This window comes from Aureococcus anophagefferens (assembly GCF_000186865.1).
Source record: "Aureococcus anophagefferens unplaced genomic scaffold AURANscaffold_12, whole genome shotgun sequence".
Lineage (NCBI taxonomy): Eukaryota > Pelagophyceae > Pelagomonadales > Pelagomonadaceae > Aureococcus > Aureococcus anophagefferens.
In genome coordinates, this window is record NW_008705572.1 from 1,395,379 (window position 1) to 1,412,611 (window position 17,233).

At 70.2% G+C, this 17,233-nt stretch overlaps 4 protein-coding genes across 4 annotated transcripts; 3 read left to right on the plus strand and 1 right to left on the minus strand.

Moving 5' to 3' along the window:
- Positions 1-22: 22 nt before the first annotated feature.
- On the minus strand, positions 23-793 carry AURANDRAFT_65049 (expressed protein; the record flags this gene model as incomplete). Its single annotated transcript, XM_009039718.1, has 1 exon — positions 23-793. The coding sequence occupies one exon, from the start codon at positions 791-793 to the stop codon at positions 23-25; it is 771 nt and encodes a 256-aa protein (XP_009037966.1).
- Positions 794-7,204: 6,411 nt separating this feature from the next.
- On the plus strand, positions 7,205-8,179 carry AURANDRAFT_59128 (hypothetical protein; the record flags this gene model as incomplete). Its single annotated transcript, XM_009039715.1, has 3 exons — positions 7,205-7,370; positions 7,411-7,599; positions 7,650-8,179. 3 exons carry the CDS (start codon positions 7,205-7,207, stop codon positions 8,177-8,179), a joined length of 885 nt encoding a protein of 294 aa, XP_009037963.1.
- Positions 8,180-11,272: 3,093 nt separating this feature from the next.
- On the plus strand, positions 11,273-12,082 carry AURANDRAFT_65051 (hypothetical protein; the record flags this gene model as incomplete). Its single annotated transcript, XM_009039716.1, has 1 exon — positions 11,273-12,082. One exon carries the CDS (start codon positions 11,273-11,275, stop codon positions 12,080-12,082), a length of 810 nt encoding a protein of 269 aa, XP_009037964.1.
- Positions 12,083-14,995: 2,913 nt separating this feature from the next.
- On the plus strand, positions 14,996-16,862 carry AURANDRAFT_71855 (expressed protein; the record flags this gene model as incomplete). The annotated part of the gene is made up of 1 exon (XM_009039717.1): positions 14,996-16,862. One exon carries the CDS (start codon positions 15,029-15,031, stop codon positions 16,763-16,765), a length of 1,737 nt encoding a protein of 578 aa, XP_009037965.1.
- Between the last annotated feature and the right edge of the window lie 371 nt (positions 16,863-17,233).

Consider the following 17,233-nt stretch of genomic DNA (forward strand, 5'->3'; position numbering starts at 1 on the left):
CGAAACCTCGTCTACTTCCCGCTTAGATGGGCTGGAGCGCGAGGCCGAGGAAGTCGAGGAGGGCCGGGTTCACGAGGACGCGGGGCAGGACGACCATCTTCTTGGCGAAGTCGTTGAGCTCGACGCGGCGGTTTTCGACGAAGTCCGGGTCGAGCTGGTTCTGGAACGGGTTGAGGCACTTCTTCGGCGGCGCGGGGACGTTGCTCCGGAGGTGGGAGCCGGCGTAGGCGTCCTTGACGCGCTCGTAGCAGTCCTGGAACTCGCTGAACCGCTTCGTGAGCTCGCGCCTACCACGTGCATCGGTAACGACGTTTATCGTTTTTCCGGTCAAAATCCCTCGAAAATCGTCGCGGATGCAGGACGCTGGCTCGCGCGTCTCGCCGTTCGCCGAGACGACGAGCTTGTAGAACGACTTGCCGCTGTGGCACTCGACCGAGGGCCCGACCTCGACGGTCACGTCCCGCGGCATGAGCGGCTCGAGGGACTCGATGGTGCGCTGCTGCACCTCGGCGACGCCGTTGCCCGCCCAGTTGAGCAGGTAGTCGAAGCCCGTCGCCTTGGGCAGGATCGACACGCGGCCCACGCACGCGGCGACGCTGAACGGAATCGTCGCGCTCTTGCCGACGACGACGCGGCCCACGCCGCCGTCGACGACGACCTCGGACCCGGGCGCGCGGATCTGGAGGCTCACGGCGCCGGAGAGGTTGTTGTGCTCGAGGTAGACGACGCACAGCGTCTCCCGCCGCCCGTTCTGCGCGTCCACGAACGGCTGCAGCCAGACGCGCGCGACCATTGGTGCTTCGCGGCGCTTGCGGCGCGGCGCAAAGAAAGGCGGATGCGGCGCGGCGCAAGAAAGGCGGATGCGGTGCGGCGCGGCGCGCGCCCACTCGACGAGATGGCGGATGCGGAGATGCCCACTCGAGCGGCGCTTGCGACGAGCGGAGATGCACGCGAGGTGCCGGCGCTCTTCGTGGCCTCGGCTCGAGCTGGTCTCTTTACGGCACCTTAGCGTCAAGCAAGGGCGATGGCCCGAGTTTCGGCAGGGAAGCACTCGATGCTGCCCAAAAGACCCACTTTCTTCTCATGCGGCTCGACACACACCCCGGCCAGGCCGCCGCAGCGCTCGTGCGCCAAAAACGCCGACGACCGGGGCGCGCGCGGGCCGCGAAGGTGGCGGTTTCGGGCACTTTGGCCAGCATGGTCCTCGGGGCTACCGCGGTGGCGCAGCCGTGCCTCGTGGCCCGCCCGAGGCCCGTCGGCGCCTCGCCCGGGGTCCGCTCGGGCGGCGCCGCGGCCGCGCGACGGTCCTGCGCGTCGGGGAGGCCGTCCCCGCCGCCTCGGGGAACGACGTCGCGGCCACGGGCCGGGCGCCGCAAGGCCGCGTGGCGCCGCGGAGCCGGGCGCCGCGCGCCGAGCGCCCAGGACGTGTCCGCGGCATCGACGAGCGCGTTGCGCCTCCGCGGGGGCGGCGGCGCGGACCCGAACGGGTCCCCGGCGCGGACGCTGCCGAGCCGCCAGGCCACGAAGGATGTGCAACACGTTCGACGGCGCAGGCGCCGGCGCCTGCAACGCGGACATCGACGCCTGGGTGCGTAAGCCGCGCGTCTACGGCGACGTTGCGTCCGCGGCGGCGACGGTGGCGACGGCTTCGGCGTCGACGGCGTCGCCGCTACTGCTGGCGCATCCAGTTCGCAACGCCGAGCTCGTCACGGCCGACGACGCCCACCTCGTCGTCACCTTCGACGTCGAGGCCGCCTTCGACATCGACGCCGCGTCGCCGCCGCCGGGCCGTAACGTGGGCGGCGAACTCCGCGCACAGCGGCCTCGAGCGACCCGTGCCCAGACTTTTGAAGCTTCGTTAGGAATTAGTTGCCTAGAGCTCGCCCATCTCCATGTACTTCTTCTTGAGCTCGCCGGCCGTGAAGTCGCAGAAGATGACGAAGTTGTCCGTGCGGAACTGCTTCCAGTCCTTGATGCCGGCGCCGTCGGCCCAGAGCTTCTTGAGCCGGAAAAGCTTGCCTTTCCACCGGCCGGCCGTGAGCTTCTTGATGTGGGACTCGGACCAGTCGGGCTTCGGCGCGGACTTGGCCTTCTTCGGCTTCGGCGCCTTCGCCTTCTTCGGCGCGGACTTGGCCTTCTTCTGCTTCGACCCGCTCTCGGGCTCCTCCGCGGCCGCGCGCTTCTTCGGCCGCCGCGCGCCCTCGCGGTGCACGAAGCTCAGCTCCGCGAAGCGCTCCACGAAGCGCTCCATCTTCTTCTCCTCCGCGTCGCGCCAGAGGCACTCCCTCGCGCTCACCACGGCGACCTTGGCCGCGACGCAGTCCGCGGCCACGGCGAGCATCTGCTTCGCGGCCGCGACCTGTTCGAGGTCGCGATCGGACGATCCGAGGCCGAGCACCGCGAGACCAAGTTTCAGCTCCGCGGCAGCCAGCGCCTTCCGCGCCTTGGCCTCCTTGCCCTGGGCCGCGACGACGCTCGCGAACGCCTCCTGCATCCACTTGTCGCGGTGCCCCAGCACCTTTAGCTTGCGCTCGACGAGCGCCCGCAGGCGCCACGTCGCGCAGTCGTAGCGCCGCGGATCCGCGTCGAGCCGCCCTGAGAAGACGACGCCCATGACGTCGGCCGCGAGCTTCTCGCGGAGCTCCGCCTCCGTCGGGATCGGGAGCCGCGGCCGCGCGAACGCCGAAGCGGTCGTCGAAGCGCCGGCGCCGACGGACGCGCCCGCGCCGTTGGAAGACGCGTCGACGCGCGCCGCGCCGACGCTCGTGTCGAGGTCCGCCTCGGCGGGCGACTCCTCGGCGATCGCGTGCAACTCCTCGAAGTCGTCGTCGTCCTCGAAGTCGTCGTCCTCCTCGAAGTCGTCGTCGTCGCCCCGCTTCATGCCGTGCTCGCGGCGCGCGCGCGCGACGAGGTTCTCGAGCCGCGCGATGAACCTGCGGAGGGGCCGCGCGCGTCGGCGCGCGGACGCGAAGAAGAACCGAGCTACGCGGGTCCGCGCGGGCTCCAGGAGATCGACGCGTCGAGCTTCTCGAGGTCGTCGCGCACGTCCTCGAAGACGTCCAACCAGCGCGCGAGCGCGACGTTCTTGCCTTTGCGGAAGTCGTAGACGAGCTTGTGGAAGCGGCACAGGAGCGCGTAGTCGCCGCGCAGGCCCTGGTTGAGCGCGAGCTTGATCGTGTCCGCCATGTAGCGCTTGTCGACCTTGCCCTCGAGGTAGAGCGCCGGCGTAGCGGCGGCCTCCATCATGGAGGCGCCCTTGGCCCAGGTCGCGAAGTCGCCGAGGTCGAGCTCCGCGCAGAACGCGCGCAGCGGAGCGGCCTCGCGGACGAAGTCGCGGAGGCAGGGCGCGAGGAAGCCGTCGAGGCGCGCGACGGCGCGGCGGAAGTAGACGTCGAGGATGGGCGAGTCGAGGACGCAGACGAGGCCCGCGGCCTTGGCGTGGGAGTCGAAGTAGGCGATGTCGAAGTCCGTCGAGCGCTCGCGGACGTAGAAGTTGCCGTCCGCCTCGCAGATGGCGTGCGACTTGGAGTTGCGCGTCTCGCCGTTGCGGTTCGTCTTCTTGGCGCCGGCGTCGCCCTGGGCGCCGAACTTCGGCGCCTTGAACACGTCGAGCAGGGCCTGGAGCTTGCCGCCGGCGACGCGGGCCGCGTACTTCTGGAGGACCTCGTCGTGCTCGTAGAGCGAGTTGCCCGTGCCCTCCTTGTCCGGGTTATATATGAGGTGCCTGAAATTGGCGCAGAGGCGCTCTGCCTCCGCCGGGTCGAGCGTGAAGGCGCAGAGGGCCGCCAGTTCCCGGAAGTACCTGACGTAGAAGCACCGTGATCCGAAGAACGCGCGAGGAACGACGCGCGCGAAGAACGACCCGCGCGCGCGGAGTCCCGGGCGAAGGACGCCGTCGCGCGCCCGACGCGGCCCGTCGTCTCCGAGCCGCGCCACTGCATGGGCAGGCCGAGCTTGTCGAAGCTCGACTTGAGGAACGTCGAGAGCTCGCACGTGCCCTCCTCGATCGCGAGGACGAGGTAGTAATGCGTGTTGTCTGCGAGGGACACGCGAGTTTTTCGGATATGTCGCGCGTTTGCACGCGAGAAATGGACCCGGAGCCGCGCAATGGCCGCCGTGGAGCTTGAGCCACCCTCCGTTGATCCACAACGTCACCACGACGCCGTCGCGGCCGCTGATCAACGCGTAGGTCATAACCGCCGCGGCGCCCGCCACGGCCTTCAGGAGCTCCTCGTCCACGGCGCCCTCCTCGCCGAAGCCGCTGGACACGCCCTCGACGCCGCTCTCGACGCCCTCGAAGTCCGCGCGGCCCTCGCAGTTTCGAGGCGGCGACGACGACGACGCGTCCGTCTGCTCGAGTTTCCGCCTGAGCATCTCGATCGAGCACGCAGTGAGCTCCTCCAACAGCTCCTCGCTCGCCAGGCCTTCCGGCGGGAGGCCCTCGCCCCAGTTGACCTCGAAGCGCGCCTTGTCGTAGCGTACGAACGCACCCGAGGCGTCTTTATGCTTCGCGAACGTTCCTCCTTTCTGCCCCACATATTTCTCAACCTCCTCCCACTTGGCTTCGACCATATCCTTCATGAGCTTCGGCACGTCGACGCCCATGGGCGCGCCGCCGCCGCCGCCGGTGTCCATGGCCTCCGCGCCGCGGCTCCGCAACGAGACGGTCTCCGTCAAAGGCTCGCCGACCGCGCCGCGCCAAAGCTCGGACGCCGACCGGCCGGCCACCGGCCGGGCCGCCAGGTCGCGCCGGAGCTCCTCAACGCGGGCGCGAAGGTGTCCCCCGGGCGCCGCGTCGCCGAGCTCGCCGCCGCGCGCGAGGTGCACCTCCGTGGACACGGCGCCGAGCGTGAGCGCCGTCGCGATCGCGGGCGGCGCGGCCGGCCGCACGTGCTGCTCCTGGCCTTCCGCCGTCAGCGGCCCGCCGAGCGGCACGTCCGCGAGGCCGGACCGCTCCGTGACTACCGCGGAGATGGCGACGTCGCCGCGCGTGCAGAGCGAGTCGAGCCCCGACCCGTCGCCCGCGTTGGCCGAAGTGCTGACGGCAGCGGTCGGCGCGCCGCCGCTGCCCGTAACCAGGCGCGGGGCGTTGTCGACCATGGAGCCGCCTCGGAGGCGCGTGCAGCGCGGCGTGAAGCTGACCGCTGCCGACGCCCAGAGCACCAGCCAAGTGACTGGTCCGCCGAGTCCCGTGCGGCGTCTAGGGGCGAAGCCGTGCATGCAGCGCTTGCACCAGCGCTAGTGACACCTCTGAGGCGCGTGCCAAAGCGCTCCCGCAGCCGAGGTGTTGTTGCACGGGGCGTGCGCGACAACAGAGGAGACGATAGGGGTGACTCGCGAGCGCGGGCGAGGTGCTGCAAGCGCACTGCGTGGCTGGCTGAAATTTTTGTGTTGCATGAAAGGAGCACTCTTTGACGGCCCGTCCGCCCGCTTCTAGGACCCCTACGGCTCCGCCCAGCTTACAACCGATGCGAAGGAGCGTGGCCGTGGGGGTAATCCAGGCGCGATTGCGGTGGGGAGCGATTGGCAAAAGATTTCCATTCCGGCGCGCGGGCCCTCCGCGGCGACCTCGAAAACGCGCGGGCCGTTCCGGTCGTTCTGGAGCGTGGGTTGACTTATAGGCGTCGCTTATCCGCCCGAGGGAGACATACACAAGCGCGGGCCACGCCCCGCCATATCTCGTCACTTGGTTTTCCGGCTACAATAGCGGGGTGAGCCACCACGGCGTGCGCGTCGCGTCGTCGAGCCGCCGAGCGGCTCGACGGCGGCGCGGGGCCACCGCCGAGCTCCGGCGAGCAGCAGAGACGCTCCTCCTGGGCGGCGCCGGCCTGGGCGGCGCCGACGACGGCGGCACGGCGAAGAACGGCGGCGAAAGCGGCGACCGCGGCGACGCGCTCCGCGGCGTACGTGGCGCCGTTCCAGGTCACGTCGAGGGACGCGCCGGAGGCGACGGCGACGGCGACATCGGCCGTCGACGACGGCGACACGTCGCCGATGTAGGCGACCATGAGCGGCGCGTCCTGCGCGCCCTGCGTGAGCGTGCGCACCTCGCGCGCGTAGGTGACCGTGAAGCGGTGGATGCCCTTGGACGGCTCGTAGCCCTCGGCGACGACGTCAGCCGTGAAGATGGTGTCGAGGGCCTCGGCGGCGTACTTGGACTCGATCACGGGCGCGTCGACAGCGATGTATCCCGTCTCCTGGTCCTCGAAGCTGCGTTTGAAGGAGCCCGACGCGTTCGAGAGCGCGTCGATCTGGACCGTCTGCATCTCGTAGGAGAAGCCGCCGGGCACGATGTCGCACTAGCCCGCCACGATGTCCTCGACCTCGATGCGCATGTTGTCGCCGACGAGGTAGGAGTCCGCGGCCGTGAGGAGGCCGGCGTTGCCGAAGAGGCCGACGGACTGGAGGCGCGGGGCACGCCGTCGACATCGCCGAGGTCGCCGCCGTAGACGCCGCCGCCGCCGGAACTGTTCGGGCGAACCCGTTGACTGGCGTCACGTCGCGCTTCGCGCCGGCGCCCACGCTGGACGGCGCGCGCGCGGCCCCGACGTCGGGCGCCCGAGCAATCCCCGACGCGGCCGTCGCAGGCGAAGCGACGCAGGCGACGCGGGTTCCCGGTGCATAAGCAGCGCCAGCGGCAACGCGCATCCGAGAAGGGCGGGCATCGGCACCGCGGCCCGCCGCGAGGCTGCGCGCCGCGGGCGCCGATCTGACATGAGCCCCCGTCGTTGTTAGCGCCCGAGAACGCGCGCGCGACCTCTGTTCGAGCGCGATCGCGGTCGCGTCGCAGAACTCCGCATCACCGTCGCGCGAAGGAATTTCCAAGTCGGCACTCTCTGGTGAGCTCCTGGCGCCGAGCACGACTGCCCGACGGGCCGTCAATTTTACCATAGCTCCCTTGACAGTCGCTGTTGATGAAGAGCCCGGCGCAGCGGCAACTCCTCGGTAATGCCGCCCCGCGCCGATGGTGCCGACGGGCTGCCTCTCAATCGCGATGGCACTGCTACTTCGCATCGCGAAGTCGCAGCAGCTTCGCCGCGGCTTCTCAGCCCTGCCGACGACGCAGCAGCGCGTCGTGCTCGCGGAGCGCGCCGCGGCGAACCCGCTCGCGTCCCATTTTGTCGTGGAGAAAAACGCCCCTCTGCCCGAGCTGCGCGACGGCACGGTGCTCGTGCGCAACCGCTTCGTCTCCGTGGAGCCGGCGATGAAGGGCTGGATCTCGACGGTGCAGAACTACGCGTCGGTGCCCACCGGGGACACCATGTTCGCCTTCGGCGTCGGCGAGGTCGTCGCGTCGGCGCTCGACGGCGTCGCCGTCGGCGCGCTCGTCGCCGGCCGCACGGGCTGGCAGGAGTACGGCGCCGCACCGCGTCGAGCGACATCTCGCACCAGGAAACGCGACGTCCGTAGGCATCGCGGACCCGGCTGAGCCCTTGTTCCGCGTCGTCGACGAGGCCACGGCGCCGCCGTCGCTGGCGCTCGGCGTGCTGGGCATCAACGGCCTCACGGCCTACCTCGGCCTCCGCGAGGTCGGCCGCCCGAAGGCCGGCGAGACCGTGCTCTGCTCGACGGCCGCGGGCGCCGTCGGCGCCGCCCGGCGTCGAGCGAGGGGGCGCTCGCGCGCCCGGACGCGCGACGACGCTCCGCAGGCTCCGCCGTGGGCCAGCTCGCGAAGCGCGCCGGCTGCCGCGCCGTCGGCGTCGCCGGCGGCGCCGCCAAGGCCGCGCTCTGCGTCGACGCGTTCGCCTACGACGCCTGCGTCGACTACAAGGCGACGGGCGACCTCGGCGCGGCCGTCGCCGCGGCGTGCCCCGACGGGATCGACGTCTTCTACGACATGGTCGGCGGCGACCAGCTCGACGCCGTCGCGCCGCTCCTCAACGTCGGCGCGCGCGTCGTCGTCGTCGGGACGGCGGGCACGGCCGCGTGGTCCCCGCCGCCGCGCGGCCTGCGCCTCGAGCGCCACCTCCTCGTCAAGCGCGCGTCCATGGCCGGCTTCCTCGTCTTCGACCACGCGGCCGCGTTCCCGGCGGCGCTCGACGACCTCGCGCGCCTCGTCGCCGACGGGTCCCTCGTCCACCGCGAGGAGGTGCGCCGCGGCCTCGCGGCGGCGCCCCGGGCGCTCGAGGACATCTACCGGGGCGCGAACGCCGGGAAGCTCATCATCGCGGTCCCGTGAAAGGTTTAGTCGCTGTCCTCGTCGCTCTCGGAGTCGGACTGCTCGAGGAAGTCGAGGAGCTGGGCGACGGGCGCCGCGGCGCGGAGCTCCGGCGCCGCGGCCTCGCCCCAGGCGAGGATGCCCTCGCCGGAGAGGATGTCGCCGGGTCGGCGAGGAGCGCGCGCGCGTGGCCCGGCTCCGAGCGGCGCGAGCGCCTCGAGGCAGGCCGCCGCGTGGCGCTCCTCGGCGACGTCGCCGAAGCCGAGGACCTTGGCGAGGAGGGGCTGCCAGCGCGAGAGCTGGGCCTTGAGGGCGCTGAGCACCGCGTTCTTGTGGCCGTCGCCCTCGGCGAACGCGATGTCGAGCACGGCCTCGAGCGCGGGCCGCGCGGCGTCGCGGAAGGACCGGTTCTCGCTGAGCTTGTAGCAGTTGATCTCCATGACCATGCTGTCGACGGCGGAGCCGTTCTTGTGGCCCGTCTTGATCATCTCGCGCACCGTCTCCATGAACGCCGCGTCGCTCGCGCCCGCGGGCGCCGCGAACGCCGGCGCGTCGCCGCCGCCGAAGTCGTCGTCGCCGCCCCCAAAGGCCTCGCCGTCGTCGAAGCCGCCGTCGACGGTGAGCTCATCGTCGTCGTCGTCGTCGGGGTAGGCGTGCCACTTGGTCTCGCGCGCCTCGGCCGCGGCCGCGTTCGCCATGAGGCCGAGCGTCGGGTCGCGGCTCCGCGTCTTTTTGGTCGAGTCGTCGGTGTCGTCGGAGTCGTAGTCGTCGCGCCCCGCCGCGGCGCCGCCGAAGTCGTCGTCGTCGTCGTCGCTCGGCGGGTCGTCGGCCTCGGCGAAGGCGCGGCCGACGCCGTCGGGCCCGACGAGCGCCGCGTCGCTCGCGGCCGCCGCCGCCGCGTCGCGCGGCCGCTTCGCCGTCACGCGGCAGAAGGGCGGCAGGTGCACGCCGGCGCCGACGACGACGCCCTCGCCGAGGACGCAGCCCCTGGCGACGGTCGCGTTCGCCCCGACCTCGACGCCCGCGGCGAGGAGGCACTGGTCGAGGGCCGCGCCCGCGCCGACGACGCAGTCCGCGCCGAGATGCGAGCCCGCGACGACCGCGCCGTCGCCCAAGACGCAGCCCGCGCCGAGCGTCGACTCGCGGACGACGCAGCCCGCGCCGAGGGCGCAGCCCGCGCCCAGCGACACGGGCGCTTTGACCGTCGTCGACCGCGGGGGCTTGCCGTCCGCGGGATCGCGCCAGCACGCCTGTGTAACTTCGACACCCTTGGGCTTGAGCTCCGGCGCGTACCAGCCGCACAGCAGGTCCCGCGCGACGAAGTCGAGCGCGCGCGGGTCCGCGACCTTGACGCCGAAGCCCTCCGCGGGCCCCAAGACGCGCGCGTACGCCCGTTGCCCCAATTCCGTGTTCGCGACCTCGTTGTGGAGGAAGTCGCGGCGCGCGTCCTGGTAGTCGAAGTTCTCGCTGTAGCGGAAGAGCACCTCCTGGGAGCAGACGTCGACGCCGCAGTCCACCAGATCCGCGCGGATTTTTGTGCGCTGTGCCTGGCAGAGCGCCTCGACGGGGAACGCGAGCTTCGCCTGGCCCGCGCTCCGGCTCGCGTGCCACGCGAGCACGCGGCCCGACGCGGCGTCGAGGCACACGACCAGATCCTCGTCGGGCCCGCCGAGGGGCACGCAGCGGCGAAAGCGGTCGCCGCCGGGCGCCATGAGGATCGTTAGAGTGGCGTCCGCGTCCTTGGTCTTTTTGCGCTCGACGTGGTCCGCGATGATCGCGTCCATGTTGTCGCAGCGCGCGACGACGTCGCCGCCGCACATGAGGAACGGGTCCGACTTGACGACGCCGCGCTGGTCGAGCTCCCGGAGCATGTCGCCCGCGGTCGAGCAGCCCGCCATCGACAGGCACCGCACGGCGACGGGCGAGCCGTCGCGCGCGGTGATCCAGTCGCCCTCGCCGCTCCGCTTTTCGACGAAGGCGCGCACGGCGCCGACGTGGTGCGCCGACGACAGCACGAAGATCTCGCCGACGCCCGCCGACGCGAGGAAGCGGAGCGTGTACTCGAGCACGGGCCGCCCGCAGAGCTCCATCAGCGCCTTGGGCGCGCCCACGGGCCGGAACGCGCCGTCGAAGGCCTCGGCGATGACCACGGCCTGGAGGCACTGGTCCGCCTTCTCCACCTCCGGTTTTTTTTTGGTCGACGGCATCGCGGCGACGGCGCTCTCCGGCGAGTCTGGCGGCGCGACTGCGGCAGAGTCAAGAGCTCGAGCCGCGCCGGCGCCGCGGCCAGCCTCTCGTCGCCGCGCGCCGCTACCCAGTCGGCCGCGCGTCGTCCGTCATGCAGCAGCCCGGCCCTCGCGCGGCACCGCGCCGACGGCCCGCGCGCGACCCGTCCCGCGACGCGCGCGCCCGCGCAGGCGCCGTCGGCTGCGCCAAGTGCTGCTCCGTCTTCGCCTCGACGGGCGTCGTCTTCCTCTGCTTCATCGGCTCGCTCCTCAACCGGCAGCCGCTCTACGTCCGCGGCCCCGCGCCGCGAACGCCTCCGCCGCGCGTCGCGGAACGCCGCGCGCGCGCGCGATCGCAGGTCGTCGGCGTCGACCACCCCGCGACGGCCGCCAAGCAGTGCTTCGCGGCCGCCTGGATCTACATCACGATCGTCGTCATCTCGGTCGTCGTCCTCGCCTACGACAAGATCCTCCAGCGCGACCGACCCAACACGGGCTACCGCGGCATGCCCGAGTACGGCGCCATCTCCTACAAGAACGAGCTTTAGGCCGTCGGGCCTAATTTCCTTTCGCTTTTACTTGTCTTGTGTGCGCATTTTGGGTCTGTGTTTGCTGTGTCTCACTTCTTGTTTGGCGGAAGGTGGTCGCGACGTCCCGCGGACCGGCGCGCGGGCGACGCGGCGCGGCTTTTTGCCCCTGGCGTCTTTGTACACAGGACGCTCCCGCGACGTTCATTCGGTATAACTGGTGGCATCTTGCGTAACGTGGGCGGTCGAGACGCGGCGAAAAAACGCACGCGGCGATTAATGTTGAAGGGGATGTTGCATGTTGTTCTTTTTGCGTGAACCGCAGTGGCAAATCGTCTCCCGAGCGCCGCAGAGCTCGACCGATGTCGGAGCTCGAGGCGACATCACCGCCGCCGCAGCAGGCGCAGCCGGACCTGGGTCCGCGCAAGGACGGCGCGCCCGGCGCGACGAACAAGGCGCTGCACGACCAGCGCTACTACAAGGACCGCGTCTGCGATGCGCCGCGGAAGCTCGCGACGGTCGCGCCGCCGAAGAAGATCGGCGGCGCGCCGCGGCCGAAGAAGCGGCTCGACCCCAAGCTCGGCGACCTCGACTCGTACCGGGTCGTCGCGTGCGACGCGCCCGTGCGCCTCGACGCGGCGCCCGAGCCGCCGCCGCGCGGCGCGCCGCCGTCGCACGCCGTCTTCGACAAGCGCTACAGCGAGACCGTCGTCTGCGACGCGCCCAAGAAGCTCGGCAAGGACTACGGCCCCGCCGAGGGCTCGTTCCTCCGCGACCGGGGCTCGGAGGCCTTCCGCGCGGGCAAGCTCGACGACGCCGAGCTCGCCTACCTCGGCGCGCTGAAGATCGACGAGGACGACGCCAAGGCGTCGGGCAACCTCGCGGCCGTCTACCTGAAGAAGAAGAACTGGGCCCAGGCCTTCACCTACGCCGCGGGCGCCGTGCGCACGGCGAAGCCCGGCGACCCCGTCGGCAAGTGGAACTACCGCGTCGCCCGGGCGCTCTTCGCGCTGCGCCAGTACGACAAGTGCGTCCTCATCCTCGACCGCGCCGTCGCCTGCGCGGACTGCCGGGCCGACGCGAAGCTCCTCGCGGACTGCCTCGCGACGAAGAAGGCCGCCGTCGCCGCCCAGGAGCGGCGGCGCGACCAGGCGCTCGAGAAGGTGATGTAAATCATGGAGTTTTTAAAATGAGAGAGATCCTAAGAAAGGCCCGAGATGTAGCAATCGAGAACGACATCGACGACGTCGGGGATGACGGGGACGAACAGAGTGGCCCGGCTGAGGTTCGAAGACAATTTTCGGATGTCGGTGCTAATTTTCAACGCCGCGGTCATGCTTGTGGTAGTCCCGGTTCGGCACGAAGCCGTTTGCAACGGAATGAAGCGAAAATCCTCGCTGTGCGGATCTCGGTCCGGCCAGGCGCTCGGCGCTTGCGGGACCGACTCGGCGTCGTCGGGGAAAGTGAGGTCGATGATGGCGGCAGGACGCATTGGCTTGGCTAACTCTGGAGCGCAATTATTGTTTGTCAGACTCAAGTCGTCGTGCTTGTCCCAATTGCGAACGGTGCCGCGAAGCGTCGCGGGAGGCAGCGATTCATCGTGAAAGCGTTCTCGAATTGTCTGTCGTGACCCCTTGAAAAGTCTGTTGTATTCATCCATGGAAAGTCGAGCGTTTTTGTTGGCCCACTGCTGGATCCATGGCTCTGATTGTATCGTCTCGGCACCGAAAAAGTCCTTCAAGCCAGCTTCGAGCTGGTCGAAGAACGGGTCAACTTCGACAGCTGGGGCGCGCGCGCTGTCCTGCTGAAACAACTCGTACATATCAGAAGAAGGCATGTCGACGGTCGCGGCTTCCGCTGGATTCGCGCCGACGAACCCGCCTCGATAGACGAGGTGGGCCCCGTATACAAGAAGCGTCCATCGGCACTCTCGGAGTTTCCGCACCATGAGCTCAAAGCTCGTGCGGCTGAGGAATTTGAGAGATTCGACGTCGACCGGCGCATGACGACGAATCTCGTCAATGCCCACCACGCGTGCGTGCGCCCACGCCTCGTCTTTGCCCAGACAGTTGCCCCCGGGGCCAACTGTTTGCGCGACGAGTGATCTCACCCGGTTTTTGCGCTCGTCCGACCAGGAAGATGGCACCACGGTACGGTAGCCGTAGCGGTTCGTGCCGTACGATCCGTCGGTCTGGTCACGAACGGCCTCGTTCAGGCGCCGCAGCTGCTCGCGCGCCAGATTCGCGCGCTTGGCCGTTTGCGCGCGGTCCACGCATTCCTTGAAAGCCAAGCCAGACGTGAGCGCCTTCGAGTAGGAGCACGACCAGAGAGCCTCGAGCCACGCGTTCGGCGTCGCCACGGTCTTCTCGAGCACCGCGACGTCCTGCTGGATCGCGGCGCACACCGCCTTGATGGTCCGTCTGGGTCCAGCTCCCATAAACGCGTCCGCTATACGGATTATAGCGCACGCTGCGCCTTCCCTGTAATTCGCAACTCGTAGAGTAAGAATTTGGGAAGCGTAGCGGAGCAGAAGTTTCCACTAATAGCACGGTGGTGTGTTCTGCGTCCGGGAGTTTAGAAAAAAACTCAGCGCGTCGCCATCGTAACCAAAATCGACGCGGTCTGGACCGACGTTTCAATTGGGGTATTCCTCAGGTGGGAAATATTCTACGTACGCTAACTCGCCGCTGGTGCCGCGCGCCGCGCGTGGGACCCCCCCTGGGGGCTTTCGAAACGAATCGAAACACCGTTTTCGCGCGTCAGCGCGCGCGTCTCGGCCAGAAGATTGGTTCGTAGGGTGTACCAAACCCATGCGGACCCGGGCGCGGCGGGTCTGCGCCGTCGGGCGACGTGAGTCGCGCGCGATCGCGGCCGAGGTCGTCTCGGTGAAACGAGCGGAGCCGGCGCGCCGCGCGCGCGAACAGATGAACGAAACTCGTAACCTCAACGATCGTTCGTCGAGCGCGAGCGGCTACGATGATGTGTGGTGTTCGTTCCGGGCTCTGCGGGGCGAGTTAGGCGGTGCCCGTGGGGCTCGACACCCGCGCCTTCGTGCGTGGCCGTCAGCGGTCTTCAAACCGCAGGCGTGCAGGCGCCGCAGCGCACGCACGACATCAAACAACACGCACGATGTGACCTCGTACATCAAGTCTAACAACACGTCCGTGCACGCACGGGACGACGTCGCCTCGCGCCCGGCCGGGGCCGCAGCGCATCGCAACCGTCACTTTTGCCCTCGAAAGTCACGTTGAACGTCAACTTCGAGCCGCTCCTGGATTAACTCCTGGATGCCGCTGGTTCGACGCGAGGGGAGCTTTCGGGCGCGCGACGGAGGCGCGGCGGAGGCCTCCCTGGCCCAGTCCCCGCACCTCCGCCCAATATGGCATATTTTCCCGCATCTAACTGTAGCCCTAGGCCTCCTCCCCGTGCAAAACGAGACGGACAGTCATTGCGTGCGCGAAGCTTTAGCTGTGGTTATCATACGTAGGCTTTGGGAAGGTACCCTCTTCGTTTTGGGCTTCGGGCGGCGCCCCCCGGCAGGGGCCCCTAGGCAACGCGCGGTCCCGGGGACGCCGCCGGGACGCCGGGACGCGGGATCCGGGACGCGGCGGGACGCGATCCCGACGCGCCCGGACCGGCCCGGGACGCGCCCGGGACGCGGGACGCGGCCCGGACGCGGCCCGGACGCCGGCCGAGGGACGCGAGGGACGCGGCCCGGACGTCGGCAGAGACGGGGCCGGGACCCGCGGGACGCGGGCCGGACGCGGGACGCGGGCCGGACGGCGCCGGGACGCGGCGTCCGGGACGCCGCGGGACCCGGCCGAGACCTCCCCGGGACGCGGCCGAGACGCGGAGACGCGGCCGGGACGCGGGGGACGCGGGATGCAGGACTCGGCCGGGACGCCGACCGAGACGCGGGACGCGGGACCCGGGGTGGGACGGAGCAAAGACGCGCGGGACGCGGCCCGGACGCGGCCCGGACGCGGGTATTGGGACGCGGCCGAGACCGGCCGGAGCCTCGCCGGGACGCCGGCCGGACCCCCCGGGGACGCGGCGCCTCGAGAGCGAGACGCGCGCAGGACGCGAGACGCCGGCCCGACGGCCACGGACTTTGAACGATGTCAAGCTCGGACCACACTCAGGCCGGCAACCTGCGCCGTCACCATGACCATGACCCCCGCCGCGGGCGAAGCGACTCGCGCGGGCGCGGGCGCAGCCGCACCCCCGCGCCACGCAGTCGCTCGTCGTCGCGCTCTACGCGGCGGTCGCTAAGCCGCGACCGCGACGTCGGCCGCGACCGTTCGTCGTCGCCGCGCGCGCGCGACGGGCGGCGGCGACCCGCTAGTCGCGGGCGCGGCTCTCGCACCCCGTCGCGCGCGCGCGACGGCGACAGCCGCCGCGCTCCGAATTCCGCCGACGTAATGCCGCCACCGCCGCCGCGCCGCCGCGACCGCGACCGCTCCCGGGCGCCGCGCCGCAGCCGGTCGCCGCGCCGCGGCCGGTCGCGGAGCCGCAGCCGGTCGCGGGACTCGGCCGCCTACCGCTCGAGCTCGCGCGCGCCGCCGCGCCGCGACGGTTCCGCGTACCGCGGCCGCAGCCGCTCGCCGCCGCACGACCGCTCGGAGCCGCCGCGGCGCTCGACGTCGCCGGTGACCCGCCTGCTGCGACCCGACGGCCCGGGCGACGCCGCGGTCATGGTCAAGCTCTGCTGCGCCGTGGAGGGCGACACGCTCGCGGACGGCGAGCAGCTCGGCGTCTACGTCGTGAAGCTCGCGCGGGAGCAGGTCGAGACGCTGTCGCTCAGCTCCGTGAAGCAGATCATCCGCAACGCGGTGGGGGAGCGCTTCGAGGGCTTCGTCGCCGCGAAGACGAAGAAGGTGCTTCTCGTGTTGGACGGAGTCGACTACGAGTTCTCGCCGGGCAAGAACGGCGGCCTCAGCTTTCTGCTGTCCGAGGCCCTGTACTGCGACCGCGCGGCGGGCGGGCCGCCCTGCTTCGAGGCGCACCTGGTGCTCACGAAGGCCCAGGTCAACGCGGCGCTCGAGTCGGCGACGATTTCCGTCGGCCGGCCGCGCCGCGAGAAGTTGGTCTTCAAGGTCGGCAGCGCGGTCGTCCAACGCCAGGACCTCAATGACGCGCCCCTCACGGACAAGCTCAAGGCGTTGCCGCTGCATGGCGTGGTCGCGGTCACCTTCGCCGACGAGGGCCGGCCGCGGGGCGCGTTGGCCGGCGCGCTCTTCTTCGAGATCCTCGAGGAGGACCGCACGCGGGCCCCAAGCATCCTTTCTCGCGACCCGACGATGCCAGCCCTGGTCGTCCACTTCACGCGCCTGGACGCGCCGCTGACCTTCCAGGTCAGTGTCGCGACCCTCGGCCGCATCTTCAGCGACTCGCAACTCGAGAAACTCGACGCGAAGCGGAGCCTCCTCTCGCAGGCCTTCGGCGTCGCCGACGCGTCGGCCGCGCAGCGCATGCTCCCGAATCCGTGCACCTTCGTGTGCGCGTGCTGCCCGCGGTCGAACCACACGGTCTCCGTCGTGCTCGGCGGCGCGACGGGCCCGGAGACGCCCTCCTTCTTCGACCAGGCCGACGTGCACAAGCTGTCCTCGCCCAACAACCTGAACAAGGTCATCCAGCACACGGCCATCCACCTCAAGCAGGCCCAGGACGCCAAGGAAGTCGTGCCCGTCGGCGACGCGGACGGCGTGCGCGACGCGCAGAAGAAGATCGACGGCTTCGAGTACGCGCTCCTCACCCTCAAGAAGCAGGCGACGACGCTCGAGCCCCTCGCCGACGCTACCATGCTCGTCGACGCGGACCGCGTCCCCAAGTGCTACATCGCCGACCTCCCGTAGGACCCCTCCACTCTGTGCTCCGCTTCCCACCTTCCCCCCGGCCCCCCACTGTGTGCTTCGCTTCTACTTCGCGCTTGTAACTTAAACTGCTGCCCTCGTCCGGCAGGCTAGGCCTAGAAGGTTCTCAGACTAGTGGACCGTGCCGGGCCGGCAGGGCTCCGGACCGATGCCACGTCGGTCGTTTTGAGTCGTCTCTTCTCGTCCTCTCGGCGGATCGAAGCCCCCCCGGGGCGTGGGCGACTAGCCGCACCAAGTAACACAGGAATCTCGACCACCTACGGGTCGGCGGGGCCCCGAATCGAGTACGAGGCGGATCTCGAGGCACGGAACCGGCCCTACGGCGGCAGTTTTGAGTCGAGAGGCTTCGACCGGCGGCTCTAGGAGGTTGGTTCCGTCGATGGGGCTGTCCGTGATGCCATCTAGCCATAGGTTTTTGGCACCAGAAGTGCCCGGAAACTCGTATTCTTG